This window comes from Sphaeramia orbicularis, chromosome 22 (assembly GCF_902148855.1).
Source record: "Sphaeramia orbicularis chromosome 22, fSphaOr1.1, whole genome shotgun sequence".
NCBI classification, from domain to species: Eukaryota; Metazoa; Chordata; class Actinopteri; order Kurtiformes; family Apogonidae; genus Sphaeramia; species Sphaeramia orbicularis.
The window spans coordinates 15422452-15443527 of record NC_043978.1 but is presented as its reverse complement, the minus strand read 5'-3'; the positions used below and the strand labels follow the sequence as shown (position 1 = coordinate 15443527).

Here is a 21076-nt window from a genome sequence, read left to right as displayed (position 1 = left end):
TTTACATAAAATTCACAAGTAAATAAATGTAAAAAAACAGAATGATTTTTCAAAGTTAATTCAACTTGTTCCAGGCACAACAAACGCCGCCCCTCGCACATATTTCACCCAGTATAAATAAATGGGAAGATTTTTAAAAAAAAATATCAGTAAAAATTTGAAATTTGACCTACTGTTCCCAAAATGTTATGACATCTATTCTGGGTCACTGGTAATCTATGAACTCAATTTGGTCTGAATTGAATTAATAGTTTTGCTGCTTAAGTGTGAACAAACAAACAAACCAAACCAAAAAACAAGTGGTTCCAGGCACAACAAGCCCCGCCCCTCGCATGTATTGTTTTTTTTTTTTTTTTTTTTTTTTTTTTTAACAACTTTATTAACAACATTTGAGTATACAGTACAAAATTTAGAACAAATATTAAGATGTCAAAAGAGAAAAAGCATTTGAACATATAAGTTTAAGAAAATAATGCATAGATTTAAAAAAAAAAAAAAAAGTATAAAATACAAATAATAGTAATAATAATAAAAAAATAAAATAAAAATAAATTAATAATAATAATAATAAAATAAATAATAAATCTGACAAATATAAATAAATAAATGCAACAGAGAGATCAGTCAGTATTGAAAAATTGTTTATAAATAGCCAATGTATTATTGCTTTTTTTTTTTTTTTTTTTTTAAATTATAAATGAATTCTAAAGATTTCATATAATTTTCATATAATTAAAAAAAAAGAAAAAAAAAAGAAAAATCAATCACATTGTTTTTTTTCATGCCTAAAGAGGAATAAAAACACTTGGGGGAAAAAAAATCTCAGTTAAGGTGCTCATAATTCATGCATGAAAGGGTTAAATGTTCACGTGTTCTTGCTGCGCTGATCATTTCTGTTAAAAGAACAAACCTGCAGCCTCTGTAAGTATTTCATATCGCACTTGTGTTTGTCTAACGTCAAATCGAACACACGAGGAGCATCTTTGAAGCCCGTTCACTGCTTTAAATAACTCACAGTATTTTTACATTTTTACATTTTACGTCCTTGATCCTTTCTTACATTATAAAAACGTTTACATCTAAAAACTCTCCTTTAAAACAATGTGAATAACAGAAACAAACTGACATTGCACCTATTTTGCTGAAGAAATGTCAGTTTGTTTCTGCTATTCACATTGTTTTAAAGCAGGGGTGTCAAACATGCGGCCCGGGGGCCAAATGCGGCCCGCCAGAGGTTCCAATCTGGCCCGCAGGATGAATTTGAGAAACGCAAAAATTACACTTAAGATGATCACAGAAAATTTTGGTTCAGGTTCCACATACAGACCAGGAAAAATATTATCATAATAACCTATAAATTCTTCCAACTAGAATTTTTTTCTTTTTGTAAATGTAAATATTTTCATGTCATTTTCCTGTATTTACACTAAAACAAACTATAATTTCACAGAAAACTTAAATATCCTGAACAAATGCGAAAAACCTGAAATGTCTGAAGAGACGTAAGTGTAATTCTGTTAATATTCTTCCCGTTACTGAATATTTAGTGCATTTGTAGATCCACTGTGATCTGTAAGTTATAATGAACATGACGTCAATGACAAACTGAGGCAGAATATTGTTAAAATTCCACTTATTTTTCTTAACAAGTTTTAGGGTGTTCATATCATTCACATTGTTTTAAAGAACAGTTTATAGATGTAAACTTTTTCATCACATAAGGAAAGTTTAGAGTTGACATTATTTATATATTATGTCATTATTTCACTGGTCAGACCCATTTCAGACCAAATTCGGCTGAATTTGTCCCCTGAACTAACATGAGTTTGACACCCATGTTTTAAAGGATAGTTTGTAGATGTAAACATTTTGATTGGATAATTTTACTTTTTTTTCCCTAAAACATAGAGGAAAGTTTGGAGTTGACATTATTGATATATTATTATGTTATTATTTTACTGGTCAGTCCCATTTCAGATCAAATTCGGCTTAATGTGGCCCCTGAACTAAAATGAGTTTGACACCCCTGTTTTAAAGGATAGTTTGTAGATGTAAACGTTTTTATAATATAATAAAGGATCAAGGATGTAAAATGTAGAAGTACTAATTCAGTTATTGATTGAAACTTTAGAGTAAAATTTGACGTGGCAGGATGCTTTAGTTATGCACTATACAGACAAAAGTATGTGGACACGTTGAATTCAGGTGTTTCTTTTCTAACAGGGGTCTAGGATACAAAACAATATGAAAAAGTGCATAATATAGTTTTATATTGGGATAAATATCATTGCATTGGTTAGTTTGGGTTAAATTACTGGTGCTTCCAAAATGCCTCAGAAATGGTTTTGACTTAATTTCTCTCAACAAAATTACAACAACTACATTTCTACAACATTTTTTTGTGTTCTGACGTAAATATTCCTGTTTATAAACTATATGGACAAAAATATTGGGACACATCATGTCTATAGCTGTAAGATGTCCTGTTCATGCAAAATTGAGATATAAACATCAGTATTTCCCTAAAGTTTAATGGGAGATTTTTCTTCTTAAGTGAGATGTGAAGAAAGTAGATGGTTAGTTGTGGTAGAAAATCATTATTTACAGTCAGAGCGTGAAAAAATATTTTAGAAATTTAGAGGAAGAACAATTAAAATCATAGTCGTAGTTTAAAAAAAAAAACATTGTTGAGAGAAATTAAGTAAAAAACATCTTTTGGAAGCAAAGAAAACAATTTAAACTAAACTGACCAATGCAATGATATTTATCCCAATATAAAACTATATTATGACATTTGTCGTTGTTTTGTATCCCGGACCCCTCTTCCATATTTAAATAAACTAATGTAGCAAATTACTTCTGTCGTCTTTCCCATTCCAATCACATGGTTTTATTCGCAATGTAGTAAAACATGAGCAACATCAGAACAACTTGGGCGTCCTCTGTTTATAGCGTCGTTGTGCTTTTTGGGCCTTCAGCTTCTTGGTGGATGGTTTTGACTTAATTTCTGTCAACATTTCAGCACTGGAAGCCTAATTTATCTTATAAAACTAAGCCATAATTCAGACAAACTACTAATTCTTGTGAATTAATAGATAAATAATAAAAACAATATTGATCATTTTGGCTATAATACGAATATGAAATGTTTACGTGTGCTGCTGCGCTGATCATTTCTGTTAAAAGAACAAACCTGCAGCATCTGTAAGTATTTCATATCACACTTGTGTTTGTCTAATGTCAAATCGAACACACGGGGAACATCTTTGAAGCTTGTTCACTGCTTTAAATAACTCACAGTATTTTTACATTTTGCGTCCTTGATCCTTTCTTACATTATCAAAACGTTTACATGTAAAAACTCTCCTTTAAAACAATGTGAATAACAGAAACAAACTGACATTTCTTAAGAAAAATAGGTGCAATGTCAGTTCGTTTCTGTTATTCACATTGTTTTAAAGGAGAGTTTGTAGTTTGTGTAAATGTTTTTATAATGTAATAAAGGATCAAGGATGTAAGATGTAAAAATGTAAAAATACTAATTCAGTTACTGATTAAAACCTTAGAGTAAAATTTGAGGCGGCAGGATGCTTTAGTTATGCACTATATGGACAAAAGTATGTGGACACGTTGAATTCAGGTGTTTCTTTTCTAACTAGGGTCTGGGATACAAAATAATATGAAAAAGTGCATAATATAGTTTTATATTGGGATAAATATCATTGCATTGGTTAGTTTGGGTTAAATTATCGGTGCTTCCAAAATGCCTCAGAGATGGTTTTGACTTAATTTCCGTCAACATTTCAGCACTGGAAGCCTAATTTATCTTATAAAACTAAGCCATAATTCAGACAAACTACTAATTCTTGTGAATTAATAGATAAATAATAAAAACAATATTGATCATTTTGGCTATAATACGAATATGAAATGTTTACGTGTGCTGCTGCGCTGATCATTTCTGTTAAAAGAACAAACCCGCAGCCTCTGTAAGTATTTCGTATCACACTTGTGTTTGTCTAATGTCAAATCGAACACACGAGGAGCATCTTTGAAGCCCGTTCACTGCTTTAAATAACACAGTATTTTTTTTACATTTTTACATTTTATGTCCTTGATCCTTTTGAGTTCAGGGAGGACATATTCCCGTTAATGATGTGCACTGAATGGACGTTCTGCGGCGCTGAATGCATGAAGGACAAAAGGCGGTGATGGCGCTCTTCTTTGGTGTTTGTTTTACAGAGAGGTGGGCATCAAGTGCCAGGAGGTGCCGGGTCACAGTAAGGGCGTCGGGTACCGCCAGGGCCAGAGCCTGAAGAGTGTCAAGTCGGACCACCTGTGGAACGCCGTGCTCCTGGGAGGACAGTGGTTCCTATTGGACGCCTGCTGGGGGGCGGGACGAGTCGACATGGAACACGAAAGCTTCGTCAAAAGGTCTGGAGGAGAAAACCACGATCGCATCTGTGATCAGTGTTGTTTGTGCCAAGGCTCTAATAGTTTTGGATTTTTCATTACAGTTTAGTTTTATTTAGTTTGGACTTTTTTTCCCTCTAATTCAGTTAGTTTTAATTCGTTTTTACAGCAGTTCTGCTAGTTTTTATTAGTTTTCGTTATTTTCTAAATCAGAGGTGTCAAACTCATTCTAGTTCAGGGGCCAGATTCAGCTAAATTAGATCTACAGTAAAATAATAACATAATAATATATAAATAATGTCAACTCCAAACTTTCCTCTATGTTTTAGAGCAAAAAAAATTAATTTAATTTAAGTTGACTTACATTATGAACAGGTTTACATCTACAAACTATCCTTTCAAACAATGTGAGTAACATGAACAAACTGAAAAAATAAGTGTAATTTTAACCATATTCTGCCTCAGTTTATTATTTATACATGTTCATTATAACGTACAGTTCACAGTGGATCTACAAACACACAAAACATTTAATAACAGACAGAATATTGTTAAAATTGCACTTACTTCTCTTAAGACATTTCAGGTTGTTCACATTTTTTGCAAAATTATACTTTGTTTTAGTGTAAATGCATGAAAATATTTACATTTACAAAGAGAAACATTTGGAGTTGTCATTATTTCTATGTTATTCTGATAGTATTTTACCGATCTGACCCACTTGAGATCGAATTGTTCTGAATGTGGAACCTGAACTAAAAGGACTGTTAATATTTTGGTATAATTTTTGCATTTCACAAAATTCATCCCAAAGGCCGGACTGGACCCTTTGGCAGGCCGGATTTGGCCCCCGGGCCGCATGTTTGACACCTGTGTTCTAAATGCTTAGTTTTAGTTTCTTTATATCTTTTATCTTCTTCTCAGTGTTGTTTGTGCCAAGGCTCTAATAGTTTTGGATTTTTCATTATAGTTTAGTTTTATTTAGTTTGGACTTTTTTCCCCTCTAATTCAGTTAGTTTTAATTCGTTTTTACAGCAGTTTTGCTAGTTTTTATTAGTTTTCGTTATTTTCTAAATCAGAGGTGTCAAACTCATTCTAGTTCAGGGGCCAGATTCAGCTAAATTAGATCTACAGTAAAATAATAAAATAATAATATATAAATAATGTCAACTCCAAACTTTCCTCTATGTTTTAGAGCAAAAAAAAATTAATTTAATTTAAGTTGACTTACATTATGAACAGGTTTACATCTACAAACTATCCTTTCAAACAATGTGAGTAACATGAACAAACTGAAAAAATAAGTGTAATTTTAACCATATTCTGCCTCAGTTTATTATTTACACATGTTCATTATAACGTACAGTTCACAGTGGATCTACAAACACACAAAACATTTAATAACAGACAGAATATTGTTAAAATTGCACTTCTCTTAAGACATTTCAGGTTGTTCACATTTTTTGCAAAATGATACTTTGTTTTAGTGTAAATGCATGAAAATATTTACATTTACAAAGAGAAACATTTGGAGTTGTCATTATTTCTATGTTATTCTGATAGTATTTTACCGATCTGACCCACTTGAGATCGAATTGTTCTGAATGTGGAACCTGAACTAAAAGGACTGTTAATATTTTGGTATAATTTTTGCATTTCACAAAATTCATCTCAAAGGCCGGACTGGACCCTTTGGCAGGCCGGATTTGGACCCCGGGCCGCATGTTTGACACCTGTGTTCTAAATGCTTAGTTTTAGTTTCTTTATATCTTTTATCTTCTTCTCAGTGTTGTTTGTGCCAAGGCTCTAATAGTTTTGGATTTTTCATTATAGTTTAGTTTTATTTAGTTTGGACTTTTTTTTCCCTCTAATTCAGTTAGTTTTAATTCGTTTTTACAGCAGTTTTGCTAGTTTTTATTAGTTTTTGTTATTTTCTAAATCAGAGGTGTCAAACTCATTCTAGTTCAGGGGCCAGATTCAGCTAAATTAGATCTACAGTAAAATAATAAAATAATAATATATAAATAATGTCAACTCCAAACTTTCCTCTATGTTTTAGAGCAAAAAAAATTAATTTAATTTAAGTTGACTTACATTATGAACAGGTTTACATCTACAAACTATCCTTTCAAACAATGTGAGTAACATGAACAAACTGAAAAAATAAGTGTAATTTTAACCATATTCTGCCTCAGTTTATTATTTATACATGTTCATTATAACGTACAGTTCACAGTGGATCTACAAACACACAAAACATTTAATAACAGACAGAATATTGTTAAAATTGCACTTCTCTTAAGACATTTCAGGTTGTTCACATTTTTTGCAAAATTATACTTTGTTTTAGTGTAAATGCATGAAAATATTTACATTTACAAAGAGAAACATTTGGAGTTGTCATTATTTCTATGTTATTCTGATAGTATTTTACCGATCTGACCCACTTGAGATCGAATTGTTCTGAATGTGGAACCTGAACTAAAAGGACTGTTAATATTTTGGTATAATTTTTGCATTTCACAAAATTCATCCCAAAGGCCGGACTGGACCCTTTGGCGGGCCGGATTTGACCCCCGGGCCGCATGTTTGACACCTGTGTTCTAAATGCTTAGTTTTAGTTTCTTTATATCTTTTCTCTTCTTCGTCGTATTCAAATAAATCCCAGACAGGACTCTGCTGCTTTCTCCCAACTTTAGTCTCCATGTTTCCAGGTAGAGTGGGGACCAGAAGACGACTGGAAACCACAAGTGACAAGAAGTGACGGACCGTTAAATATCATTTGGTGCCAGCAGCTAAAATTGCTTGAGGGAAATAAATCGATTTTATATCAATCCGACATTGACAAAGACGAAAACGAAGGGAATTTTATCTATAATTTTTATACGTTTTAGTTAGTTTTGTAAGCACACAATACAGTTTCAGTTAGTTATTGTTTTTTTTTTCCTTTTAATTATAGTTTTTATTTATTTCAGTTAACGAAAATGTTTTTTCAATTTTAGTTTTCGTCATTTCGTTCGTTAACGATAATAACCTTGCTACAGACATTTGAAATTTTGCCTATTTTAAGTAAATGGGAAAAAAAAAAAGATTTTAAAAATTCGTTAAAAATTTGAACTTTGACCTATTGTTCCCAAAATGGAATGAGATCTATTCCCAATTTGGCATGAATTCAACTAATACTTTTACTGCTACAGTGTTAACAAACAAACAAACAAACAAACAAACAAACAAACAAACAAACAAACAAACAAACAAACAAACAAACAGAACTAAAACCAATACCCCCCCACCACCACTGGTTACTGGTTTTGTCAGTAGTACCTCCATTAGCAGAGAACAGGTGCAGAAAAAGCTTGTATCTCCATCTTCACGCCTTTAGTTTCGCAGCTCTGTATCCACGGTGACGCCTCTTTAGTTCAACTGGACCTACTTGATGAATCCCAGACGTCTGATGTTCCACCTCCTGTAGGTCATCCACTGAGTTGAATCTTCTTCCTGTAGACTTGTCCATTAAAACTTTGATCAATTATATAAAAAAAAACACAACTTTACACATAAAAACTGAGAGAAAATTCAACAGAGGGATGATCAAGTTTACTGCCAATTCCAGAAGGTGCATCATTAAAAAAAAAAAAAAAAAAAAAAAAAACAGATTCAGATTTTGCACAGATCTCCTGGTAATATTTTTTCACTGAATGATTTTTAGTGTAGTTTTAAGAAACTGAACCAATCAAAATGTGTTTCCTCCACTGGCAGATTGTTTGGCATAATACAAGAGAATGTGGTAAATATCAAATAATTGTCTCGGTTCGACTCTGCTAATTTCTGCCGTGCTTACTGATGATAATTCCGTAAAAGTACAACAGCGCTTCGTTTGCCAGTTTTGCTCTTCTGTTTATTTTCACTCGCTCGCAACCTGCAGCGACATGTGTCTCAAACAAATCTGCTGTCTCCATCTGTTGCCTCCAAGGTTCGATGATTTCTATTTCCTAACGGACCCGGAGGAGTTCATCGATTCACATTTCCCCGACGAGGAGAAGTGGCAGCTCCTGGACACGCCCATCGCCCTGGAGGACTTCGAGAGGAGAGTCTTCAAGACCTCGGCCTTCTTCACCATGGGCCTCAGGCTCATCCAGCCACATCGCTTCCACATAGTCACAGGTTTGGACGCTCCAAACACACGCTGAGTTTTATGTCAATGCAATTTTTGGATGTTTGGGTTTAAGTGTTGCATCAGAAAAGAATGATGGAGATGTAGAACTTCTACCATGGTCAGTGGAGCTTTTGGTAAATGGATTTTCTGCTTAAAAACAAAAGAAAAACTAGTGATTAATTGATATTCGTTTTAAAATAGAAATACATTAAATTTCAAGGCTTTTTTTTTTTTTCACTGTCAAAACAGATAAACCAAATTTTAAAAAACAGATTGGTTTTTGTTTTCTCTTTCTAATAACAAAAATTGACTAGCTGACAGGAATGGAAAAACCGACCAAAAATGGCAGATTTTTTTCATTTTCTGAGAGCGGATGTTGTCATTTTCACGGAAAGAGCGTTAATTCGAACGATGGGTTTGTACGTATCTTCCAGTTCGTACAAAATCTGGACATCGTAGACATGCTCGGTCAGTCTATCTTTTGGTAATTGGATTGTCTTTTCAGGAGCAAAAAAATAACTAGTGATTAATTGATTTTCGATTAAAAATAGAAGAATTAAAAGGGAATTTCAAGGCGTTTTTTTTTTTTTTTTTTTTTTTTTTTTTAGTGTCAAAACATAAACTAAATTTTAAAAAACAGATTTATTTTTGTTTTCTCTTCCTAATAACAAAAAAGAAAGTTACTACCTGACAGACATGGAAAAACGGACCAAAAACGGCAATTTTTTTCATTTTTTGAGACTGGATGTTGTCATTTTCAAGGAAAGAGCGCTAATGCCTCAGTCACAAAGATTCTTACAAACGATGGGTTTGTATGAACCTTCCAGTTCGTACGAAATCTGGACATCGTAGACATGCTCGGTCAGTCTATCTTTTGGTAAGTGGATTTTCTTTTCAGAAACAAAAGAAAAACTAACGATTAATTGATTTTTGTTTTAAAATAGAGGAATTAAAATTGAATTTCAAGGTATTTTTTTTCAGTGTCAAAACAGATAAACCAAATTTAAAAAAACAGACTGATTTTTATTTTCTCTTTCTAATAACAACAAAGAAAGTTACTACCTGACAGGAATACAAAAACGAACCAAAAACAACAGTTTTTTTTTTTTTTTTTTAATTTCGTGAGACCGGATGTTGTCATTTTCAAGGAAAGAGCGCTAATGCCAAGGTCACAAAGATTCTTATGAGTGATGAGTTTGTACGAATCTTCCAGTTTGTACAAAATCTGGACATCGTAGACATGCTCGGTCAGTGTATCTTTTGGTAAGTGGATTTTCTTTTCAGAATCACAGGAAAAACTAGTTGTTAATTGATTTTCATTTTAAAATAGAAGAATTAAAATTGAATTCCATGACGTTTTTTTTTTTTTTGTGTAAAACAGATAAACCAAATTTTAAAAAACAGATTGATTTTTGTTTTCTCTTCCTAATAACAAAAATGAAAGTTACTACCTGACAGACATGGAAAAACGGACCAAAAACGGCAATTTTTTTCATTTTTTGAGACTGGATGTTGTCATTTTCAAGGAAAGAGCGCTAATGCCTCAGTCACAAAGATTCTTACAAACGATGGGTTTGTATGAACCTTCCAGTTCGTACGAAATCTGGACATCGTAGACATGCTCGGTCAGTCTATCTTTTGGTAATTGGATTGTCTTTTCAGGAGCAAAAAAATAATTAGCGATTAATTGATTTTCGATTAAAAATAGAAGAATTAAAAGGGAATTTCAAGGCGTTTTTTTTTTTTTTTTTTTTTTTTTTTAGTGTCAAAACATAAACTAAATTTTAAAAAACAGATTTATTTTTGTTTTCTCTTCCTAATAACAAAAAAGAAAGTTACTATCTGACAGAAATGGAAAAACGGACCAAAAATGGCTGTTTTTTTATCATTTTCTGAGACAGGATGTTGTCATTTTCAAGGAAAGAGCGCTAATGCCAAGGTCACAAAGATTCTTATGAGTGATGAGTTTGTACGAATCTTCCAGTTTGTACAAAATCTGGACATCGTAGACATGCTCGGTCAGTCTATCTTTTGGTAAGTGGATTTTCTTTTCAGAAACAAAAGAAAAACTAACGATTAATTGATTTTTGTTTTAAAATAGAGGAATTAAAATTGAATTTCAAGGTATTTTTTTTCAGTGTCAAAACAGATAAACCAAATTTAAAAAAACAGACTGATTTTTATTTTCTCTTTCTAATAACAACAAAGAAAGTTACTACCTGACAGGAATACAAAAACGAACCAAAAACAACAGTTTTTTTTTTTTTTTTTTAATTTCGTGAGACCGGATGTTGTCATTTTCAAGGAAAGAGCGCTAATGCCAAGGTCACAAAGATTCTTATGAGTGATGAGTTTGTACGAATCTTCCAGTTTGTACAAAATCTGGACATCGTAGACGTGCTCGGTCAGTGTATCTTTTGGTAAGTGGATTTTCTTTTCAGAATCAAAGGAAAAACTAGCTGTTAATTGATTTTCATTTTAAAATAGAAAAATTAAAATTGAATTTCATGGCATTTGTTTTTTTTTTTTTTTTTTTTTGTGTAAAACAGATAAACCAAATTTTAAAAAACAGATTGATTTTTGTTTTCTCTTCCTAATAACAAAAATGAAAGTTACTACCTGACAGACATGGAAAAACGGACTAAAAACTGCAATTTTTTTCATTTTTTGAGACTGGATGTTGTCATTTTCAAGGAAAGAGCGCTAATGCCTCAGTCACAAAGATTCTTACAAACGATGGGTTTGTATGAACCTTCCAGTTCGTACGAAATCTGGACATCGTAGACATGCTCGGTCAGTCTATCTTTTGGTAATTGGATTGTCTTTTCAGGAGCAAAAAAATAATTAGCGATTAATTGATTTTCGATTAAAAATAGAAGAATTAAAAGGGAATTTCAAGGCGTTTTTTTTTTTTTTTTTTTTTTTTTAGTGTCAAAACATAAACTAAATTTTAAAAAACAGATTTATTTTTGTTTTCTCTTCCTAATAACAAAAAAGAAAGTTACTATCTGACAGAAATGGAAAAACGGACCAAAAATGGCTGTTTTTTTATCATTTTCTGAGACAGGATGTTGTCATTTTCAAGGAAAGAGCGCTAATGCCAAGGTCACAAAGATTCTTATGAGTGATGAGTTTGTACGAATCTTCCAGTTTGTACAAAATCTGGACATCGTAGACATGCTCGGTCAGTGTATCTTTTGGTAAGTGGATTTTCTTTTCAGAATCAAAGGAAAAACTAGTTGTTAATTGATTTTCATTTTAAAATAGAAGAATTAAAATTGAATTCCATGACGTTTTTTTTTTTTTTTGTGTAAAACAGATAAACCAAATTTTAAAAAACAGATTGATTTTTGTTTTCTCTTCCTAATAACAAAAATGAAAGTTACTACCTGACAGACATGGAAAAACGGACCAAAAACGGCAATTTTTTTCATTTTCTGAGACTGGATGTTGTCATTTTCAAGGAAAGAGCGCTAATGCCTCAGTCACAAAGATTCTTACAAACGATGGGTTTGTATGAACCTTCCAGTTCGTACGAAATCTGGACATCGTAGACATGCTCGGTCAGTGTATCTTTTGGTAATTGGATTGTCTTTTCAGAAACAAAAGAAAAACTAACGATTAATTGATTTTTGTTTTAAAATAGAGGAATTAAAATTGAATTTCAAGGTATTTTTTTTTCAGTGTCAAAACAGATAAACCAAATTTAAAAAAACAGACTGATTTTTATTTTCTCTTTCTAATAACAACAAAGAAAGTTACTACCTGACAGAAATGGAAAAACAGACCAAAAATGCCTGTGTTTTTTTTTCTTTTTCTGAGACAGGATGTTGTCATTTTCAAGGAAAGAGCGCTAATGCCTCAGTCACAAAGATTCTTACGAACGATGAGTTTGTACGAATCTTCCAGTTCGTATGAAATCTGGACATCGTAGACATGCTCCCTCCACAAATGTCTACGAACTTCAACTTTTGTACGAACTGGAACATTCATACAAACCCACTGCTCATACCAATCTTTGTTTCAAGAGTAATCTGCGAACATATAATCTAAATATAATATGATCCACAAAATAATTTGAAGTGTGTTGAACATGTATCATTTCTTGCTTATAATCTGTAAACAGACTGGTCAGACTCTTCCGAAACATAAATGAGAATAGGGAGCCATGAAAAAGAGGAATACGACATTATTTTTGGAGTGTTTTACAGCAGTTCCGTACATGTTTTCCACCTCTTCTGTCTTCGAACCTTTGAGTGCTGTCTGACAAATACACACACCTGCAGTAAGTCAGAAGAGACGACCGTGTAACCGCAGTTGTTACAGTTTTATATAGAGTTGTGACCGAACATGGTGTTATTGGCCGGAGGTGTAAACACACTGCCGAAAGGGCCACACTGAGCTGCAGAGAAAAAAAACAGAAAACCCAAAAAGAGGACAGGGTCTGCAGGTAAAGAACCCACCACAGACGTCCACTGGGTCTGAAGTGATGACTGAGGAGGACTATTATTGGATGAGTCTATACATTGTATTTGGTAGAAGAAAATGTTTTTTTTAAATTCATTTTTATTAATTTTATTTTTATTTGTTTTTGTTAATTTTGATACTTATTTTGTTTATTTTTCTACACTTTGTCTCCTTTTTTTTTTTTTTTAAAAATAAAATTTTCCTCCATTTTGTGGCTTATTATGTGCATGTAACTTATTATTTTGTTGCTGTATTATTCTGTTTTGTTCATTTTATTGATCTCATTGATTTTAATTAATTTTGTTCATTTTCATTAATTTTATTTGTTCTTGTTAAATTTGTTAGATATTTTCTTTATTTTTCTACATTTTGTCACCTCTGATATTAATTTTACTTATTAACTATTTACTTATTAACTTATTATTTTGTTGCTGTATTATTCCATTTTGTTCACTTTATTGATCTCGTTGATTTTAATTAATTTTGTTCATTTTCATAAATTTTATTTGTTTTTGTTAAATTTGTTAGATATTTTCTTTTTTTTTTTTTTTTTTTTTTTTTTTTACATTTTGTCACCTCTGATATTAATTTTACTTATTAACTATTTACTTATTAACTTATTTACTTATTTACCTATTTATTACTTATTAACCTATTTATTTACCTATTTATTACTTATTAACTTATTTACTTAACTATTTACTTATTATTTTGTTGCTGTATTATTCTGTTTTGTTCATTTTATTGATCTCATTGATTTTAATTAATTTAGTTCATTTTCATAAATTTTATTTGTTTTTGTTAAATTTGTTAGATATTTTCTTTTTTTTTTTTTTTTTTTTTTTACATTTTGTCACCTCTGATATTAATTTTACTTATTAACTATTTACTTATTAACTTATTTACCTATTTATTTACTTATTTATTACTTATTAACCTATTTATTTACCTATTTATTACTTATTAACTTATTTACTTAACTATTTACTTATTAACTTATCATTTTGTTGCTGTATTATTCCGTCTTGTTCATATTATTGACCTCGTTGATTTTAATTAATTTTGTTCATCTTCATTAATTTTGTTTTTGTTAAATTTGTTAGATATCTTCTTTATTTTTCTACATTTTGTCACCTCTGATATTTTTTTTCCCATTTTGTTCATTTTGTGGCTTCTTATGTCCATGTAACTTATTATTTTGTTGCTTTATTATTCAGTTGTGTTCATTTTATTGATCACGTTGGCTGTTTTGGTCATTCTGTCTCCATCCACTGTCATTAATCCAACTCCATGGGATTTACTGGTGAACCAATGTTGTAGAAGATGACGGTGTTTCCATGGTAACTACGGAGCCTCTTAACGTCCAAATGGGTCATATCTGATGACCATGAAAAGACGACAAACTGTATTTTACACCAGTTATTTACATGGATTGATAGGATTAGTGGATCAGCAGGTATTAAACAGATGGTTTTGGTCGACTGGATGTTTGGGTCTTCATGGGTTAAATGTCTAGAAGTCACAGACATAAGAGCTTGGTTATCCTTTAGGTTCACAGACACCTAAGGCGAACCCATATCACCTCCTTCTGGTGATGCTACACAGCCCGGTCCATTTGGTCCAAACACCTTTTTTCCTCTTTTGTGCAACATTTCAAAAGTTGCTTTAAAATAGGCCTTTTTTGGCAGCAGCCATTTTAGATTGTGAAAGCACTAGTGTTACAGATAAGACTACTGCACCTGCTGTAAATGGAACAGTGATTGTTTGTGGAGAAGCTTTTGCTCAAATCCATGGTCTGAAAGTGATGCACCGAAATAGGACGGAGCCATTGTTAACGATACCAAACACACCACTGGGATTTTTGACTTAACGAGGAAAAATGTCTACGGTGAAAAAGATCCATTCTGCTTACGGTGATATGACATGGAGACACGGCAAGAGTTCTGTACAGTTATAACCAGTTGGCAGTTATTAACCCATTAAGACCCAAATATCCACAGGCGACCAAAAGTATCTACTGAACTGGGATGTTTCGCCAAGAAGGTGATGTTTTCATCAGGGTCTGTCTGTCTGTCTGTTAGCAAGATAACTCAAAAAGTTATGGACGGATTTAGAAGAAATTTTCAGGAAATGTTGATACTGGCACAAGGAACAAATGATCAAACTAGAAAAGCAGACCTCCGCCAAGGCAGACCCCCCCCCCCCCCCACACACACACACACACACACACACACACACACACATCACCACCAAAATTTTATCATTTGTTCCTTGTGCCAGTATCAATATTCCCTGAAAATCCATCCATAACTTCTTGAGTTATCTTGCTAACAGACAGACAGACCCTGATGAAAACATAACCTCATAAGCTGGCGGAGGAAACTAATAGTTAATTGATTTTCGTTTTAAAATAGAAGAATTAAAATTGAATTTCAAGGCGTTTTTCTTCCTTAGTGTTAAAACAGATAAACCCAAAAAAAACAAAAAAACCCCATTGATTTTCGTTTTCTCTTCCTAATAACAAAAAAGAAAGTTATGACCTGACAGAAATGGAAAAATGGACCAAAAAACTGCTTTTTTCCCTCCGTTTTCTGAGACTGGAAGTTGTCATTTTCAAGGAAAGAGCACTAATGGGTCAGTATATCTTTTGATAATTGGATTTTCTTTTCGAAAACAAAACCAAAAAAATAGTGGTTAGTTGATTTTTGTTTTAAAATAGAAGAATTTAAATTGAATTTAAGTTTTTCTTTTTCAGTATCAAAACAGATAAACCAAATTTTAAAAACAGATTGATTTTCATTTTCTCTTTCTAATAACAGCAAAGGAAGTTACTTCCTGACAGAAATGGAAAAACGGACCAAAAATGCCCGTTTTTTTTTTTTCTTTTTCTGAGACAGGATGTTTTCATTTTCAAGGAAAGAGCGCTAATACCGAGGTCACAAAGATTCTTACGAACGATGAGTTTATCATTTATACAAGTGCATAACAACTTACAGATTTAATAACAGGCAGAATATTGTACAAAATTCCACATACTTCTCTTAAGACATTTCAGATTGTTCATATTTGTTCAGGTTATTCATATTTTTTGTAAAAGGATAGTCTGTAAATGTAACTTTTTTTTTTTTTCTAATTTTACTTTTTTTACACTAAAACAAAGAGGAAAATTTACAGGTGTCATTATTTATAGGTTATTATGATAGAATTTTACTAGTCTGATCCACTGTAGACTGAACTGACCTGAGATGATTTCAACATCCTTGATCGTTAATATCTTCAGTGTCATTTTTGTATTTCACAAATTCATCCCAGGGGCCGGACTGGACCCTTTGGTGGGCCGGATTTAGCCCCTGGGGCTGCATGTTTGACACCTGTGAACTAGAGAAAAAATTCCTTTGGGAGCTGACACAAACCAGCTCTGGGACTTCATGGCTTCAACCTGCTTTTGTTTTGTTTTTTTCTCAGAGGACGGCGAGGCCAACGTGTCCCTGGGCTTCTCCAGACCTGCCACTTTTACCTATGAGATCACGCAGCACCGGGACCTCCTCCACAGCGGCGCCTCGGAGCAGAGGGAGTCGTGCAGCTCCTCCTTCGGCCTCCTGACCGTCTCCCACCGGAGCATGAAGCTGCAGCTCCTCCCTCCCGCCAGCGGCACGTACGACGTCAAGGTGTTCGCCAGGCCCGAGACGGCGACCACTCCCCTGATCTGGGTCTGCTCCTTCACCGTCGAGTGTCCGGTCCCCAGAGCCATGGAGGAGATCCCAGAGAACCCCTTCCTGTCCTGGGGGCTGCAGCCTAACGCGGGGTCTCTGGGGGTCTCGGGTAGCAGCCGAGGCAGCGAGGCGGTGGAGGTGGAGCAAGGAGCCTTTGAGCTGGTGCTGAAGACGTCCAGGCCTCTGATGGCGCTGTGCGAACTGGTCCACCCCAAGCTGGATGCTGCTGTTGCTAAGCGCTGCCTGGCAACGCAGATCCAAGCAGACGTCCTGACCTGCAACGTCCTGTGTCCCCTGCGTGGGTTTTACCGCCTGTCGGTGTTCGTGCGGGACTACGAGAAAACGGACGTCAAGTTCCAGAATGCTGCGAACTTCCTCCTGCACTGCAAAGGGAAAGTGATGCAAAGGGAAGAGCTGTTTCCTCCAAACTTGGGCTCCGCGTGCGGTCCGGGTGTCCGCACGTCCGAGTTCGGGCTGATAAAATTCAGCCATACAGCCGGCCTGGTGAGCACGCAGCAGGGGAAGTGTAACATCACCTTCCACAACCAGCAGGACCTGGAGCTTCACACTGTGCTCAGTAGAGAGGAGATCAAAACAGGCGCTCTCCCGCTGTCGCGCCACCTCTTCTGCACGTACACAGACAGTAAGGTGACGGTGAGCGCCAGCCTGCCCGACGCCGGCGTCTATCGGCTGGGCGTGTACGCCAGGACCGCCCCCGGTGGAGACTTCAACCCCATGTGTGACTTTGTTTTGAGGAACAGCTGCGATCAGCCCGGGCCTCCGTTCCCTTGCGTCTACGCCGCCTGGAGGAAAGGCTGCGTGCTCTTTGAGCCGCGTGTGGGCCTGCTGGAGCCTGACTCCTGGGTCCGCTTCAGGGTGAGGGTCCCCGGGGCCCAGAGGGTGAGCGTGGTGGGAGACACGCAGACTGATCTCAAACTGAACAAGAGCAGAGTGTGGGAGGGGGAGGTGTTCAGCGGGAACGGCGTCCAGCAAATGAAGCTGGCCGCCTCCTCAGGGGAGACCAGCGATATGGCGGTTCTGATGACCTTCGATGTTAGGCAGTTGGAGAAAGACGCGTGAAATGGAAAGACGAGCGGCCTGTTGCACCAGCTATGAGTAAATTCCCCTTAAACAGAAGCAGGGTTCCTACAAGTTTATACATTTAACAGCTAAAATTTACTTATGGGGTCAAATGAGTGGCCGTTTTTGTCAAAAAAAAAAAAAAAAAAAAGTCGTAAGAAATGCATAGAACTGTGTTGAAATAATGCTAATCCATTTGTGCACAGACTACTGATATTATTTGACAGTGGAAGCTCTATTTTCAGAAATATCGGATTTTGAATAGCACGTGTTTGTGAAAACTTTTGCTGGTGGACGGACGTGACATTACCCATGATGCTCTGGTCAGTACCAGTACTTTATTAGTAATAAACTTATATACTTACTATTGCTAATTCTCCTCTTATTCATAAATGTTAGTACTGTGGATCTAAAACAATAACAGCTGACACAAAAACACAAAATGTGGCAGTGGACGGATGTGACATGGTTGTTACAGATCCCATCATACTGATGCTCGGCAGCCATGTCACCGTTTACACTAATGATCCCTGTGCAAAAACTAGGATCAGAATTATTTATTGTATAGTTTATCATCATATTAAAGAGGAAGTAACAATATAGAATTGTTATTTCTTTATAAAAATGCTTATTATTAGAAAACTGTTGATTTAAAAAGTGACGTGTGACATTCGTGTGACAATGTATGTATTGGCGTAACATAAGCAGGATGGATCAGCACCATACTCCAGATTGAACCTGTAAAAATAAAACATGTGATATGTAGGATAGAATTTGGTCAGAAAAATTAGCGAATCTAAAAGAATAGAATTGAATTATGAAAAATAAATAAATAAATAAATAAATGAATAAATAAATATACGAGCTAGAAGAGTGGTGAAGGCAATTAGATTTTTAGATTTTTGGATAAAATGAAAAGAATATGATGTAATGCCAAATATTGCAATTGCTGCCTCAGGTTCAAGTTGACACTTATTTTTGTGTTCACTGAATCGCATATTTTAGGTAGAAGAAGATAAAAGATATGAAAAAACTAAAACTAAACTAAAACTAAGCATTTAGACAATAAGAAAAATGAATAAAAACTAGCAAATCTGCTCTAAAAACTAATTAAAATGAATTAAAGTAGAGAAAAAAAAGCTAAAACTAAATCAAACTAAACTATAATGAAAAATCCAGAACTATTTGAACCTTGTAAGGAACACAGACATTAGTCCCAGACTCGTATTAATAAAACTACTGTGGAATAAGTGAGGGATCTACCTCTTTTATGTGATTCAGAACAGGTTGCCAGGTACTGACAAACTTATTGGCACATCCTCTTATAGAATATCTGATTTTTTTCCAATGTTAAATGATGTAAAAGATCCAGAAACCAAGATTTAAATGTTGGAGGTTGTTTATAAGTCTACGAGCTCGAAGAGCGGTGAAGACAATTAGATTTTTAGATTTTTGGTTAACATGAAAAGAATATGATGTAATGCCAAATATTGCAATTGTCGCCCCAGGTTCAAGTTGACACTTATTTTTGTGTTCCCTTTATCACATATTTTAGACAGAAGAAGGTAAAAGATATGAAAAAACTAAAACTAAGCATTTAGACAATTAGAAAAACGAATAAAAACAAGCAAACCTGCTCTAAAAACGAATTAAAACTAACTGAAATAGAGGAAAAAAAGGTAAAACTAAATGAAACTAAACTATAATGAAAAATCCCAAACTATTAGAACCTTGGTATGTCATGTCAAATGTCGTCCCGGTGTGACGTGTTGTTGCTGTTCCTCTGTAGCGTTCGATGCCACCAGTATTTTACAGATGCCTTCACACCTCTGAAAGGCCCGGTGGCAGATTTAACTTACATCTAACTTGTCAGAACTGTTTCAGATGGTGCAACCCTTATCATGTTAGTAGCACATAAACTCCATCCTGAGTGACAAATGAGAATCGGTCTGGGCTTCGTTTCAGTTTACTTACAGCTGGTGCAACCCGCTAGAGCACAGGTGTCAAACATGCGGCCCGGGGGCCAAATCCGGCCCGCCAAAGGATCCGATCTGGCCCGTGGGATGGATTTGTGAAATACAAAAATTACACTGAAGATATTAGCAATCGAGAATGTCAAAATCATTTTAATTCAGATTTCACACACAGACCAATTAGATCGCAAGTGGGTCAGAACCAGTAAAATACTATCATATTAAACCTATAAATAATGAAAACAGCAAATTTTCTTTGTTTTAGTGTAAAACAGTAAAATTACATGAAACTGTTTGGTAACACTTTACTTGAAGGTCTAGTTTATAATGCATTAAGCGCACATTCATAAGACATTATAATGCATTTATAATGCATTATAAAAGTCATTACAACAGTTTATGATCATGGAAAACAACTTATACCAAGGTTAATAAAGTATTATAAGTGTAGGCATATCGTATTATAAATTCAGCTTTCATCATGTTTTATACATCCATACCAAAGTGACAACAGTGTTTGTCAGAAGAATCTCAAGTCCTGGGTTACAGAACACATTATCAGTTGTATGATATAACACAAGTGTGATGACTTATGAGCAGTATCAGCTGGCTCTGAGTAAAGTGTAAGTCAAAAATTATACAGGGTGTCCCATAAGTCTCCATACATAGGAAAAATAAAAGTTTCTTGACATAAACCATTTTTATTTATATAATATGCTCTATATGACTGCCATTTTGTCGGGAACACATTTCAATGCGTGTCTGCTGAAGAACTATAAAGAAGAAATATAAAGAAATACATGTTAGAACCATATATGTATGGAATGTATTATGTCTCCTATGTATGGAGACTTATGGGACACCCTGTACATCAAAGTGTTCTTAATAACTCTATTTTGCAAAAACAAAACATTAAAAGAACAGAGACAGTAAATAGAAGTGTTACATGTTGCTTTAAACCAGTGGTTCTCAGTCTTTTTCTGTCGGGCCCCCCTTTGGAGCATGAAAAATCTCCAAGCCCCCCTCAACCCCAACAACATCGTACCTGTGGTGCAATTATAACTTTTACTGAAAGAAACATCAATATCATTAGAATACTTTTTGCTTTTCGTTGAATAACTTGTGCAAATTAAAAATAACTTCGATTTTTGATTGAACAAGATAAATGACCTCAACAAACTGCTCCCTGAGACATTATTTTTCCAATTAAAAATAAGAAATGTGTAATTATCTTACAACTATGACAAGAAGGTAAATTTTTTTGTAGAACAACA

General features: G+C 34.3%; 1 protein-coding gene across 1 annotated transcript in view; it reads left to right on the top strand.

Annotated features, from left to right (window-relative positions):
- Positions 1–17980, top strand: part of ky (kyphoscoliosis peptidase) — a 55277-nt gene extending 37297 nt beyond the window's left edge. The window contains exons 5-7 of the mRNA XM_030126013.1: positions 4243–4434; positions 8387–8577; positions 16502–17980. Coding sequence (XP_029981873.1) covers positions 4243–4434; positions 8387–8577; positions 16502–17829 — 1711 coding nt within the window. The 3' untranslated portion in view covers positions 17830–17980. The remainder of the gene's footprint in view (positions 1–4242; positions 4435–8386; positions 8578–16501) is intronic.
- The last annotated feature ends 3096 nt before the right edge of the window (positions 17981–21076 follow it).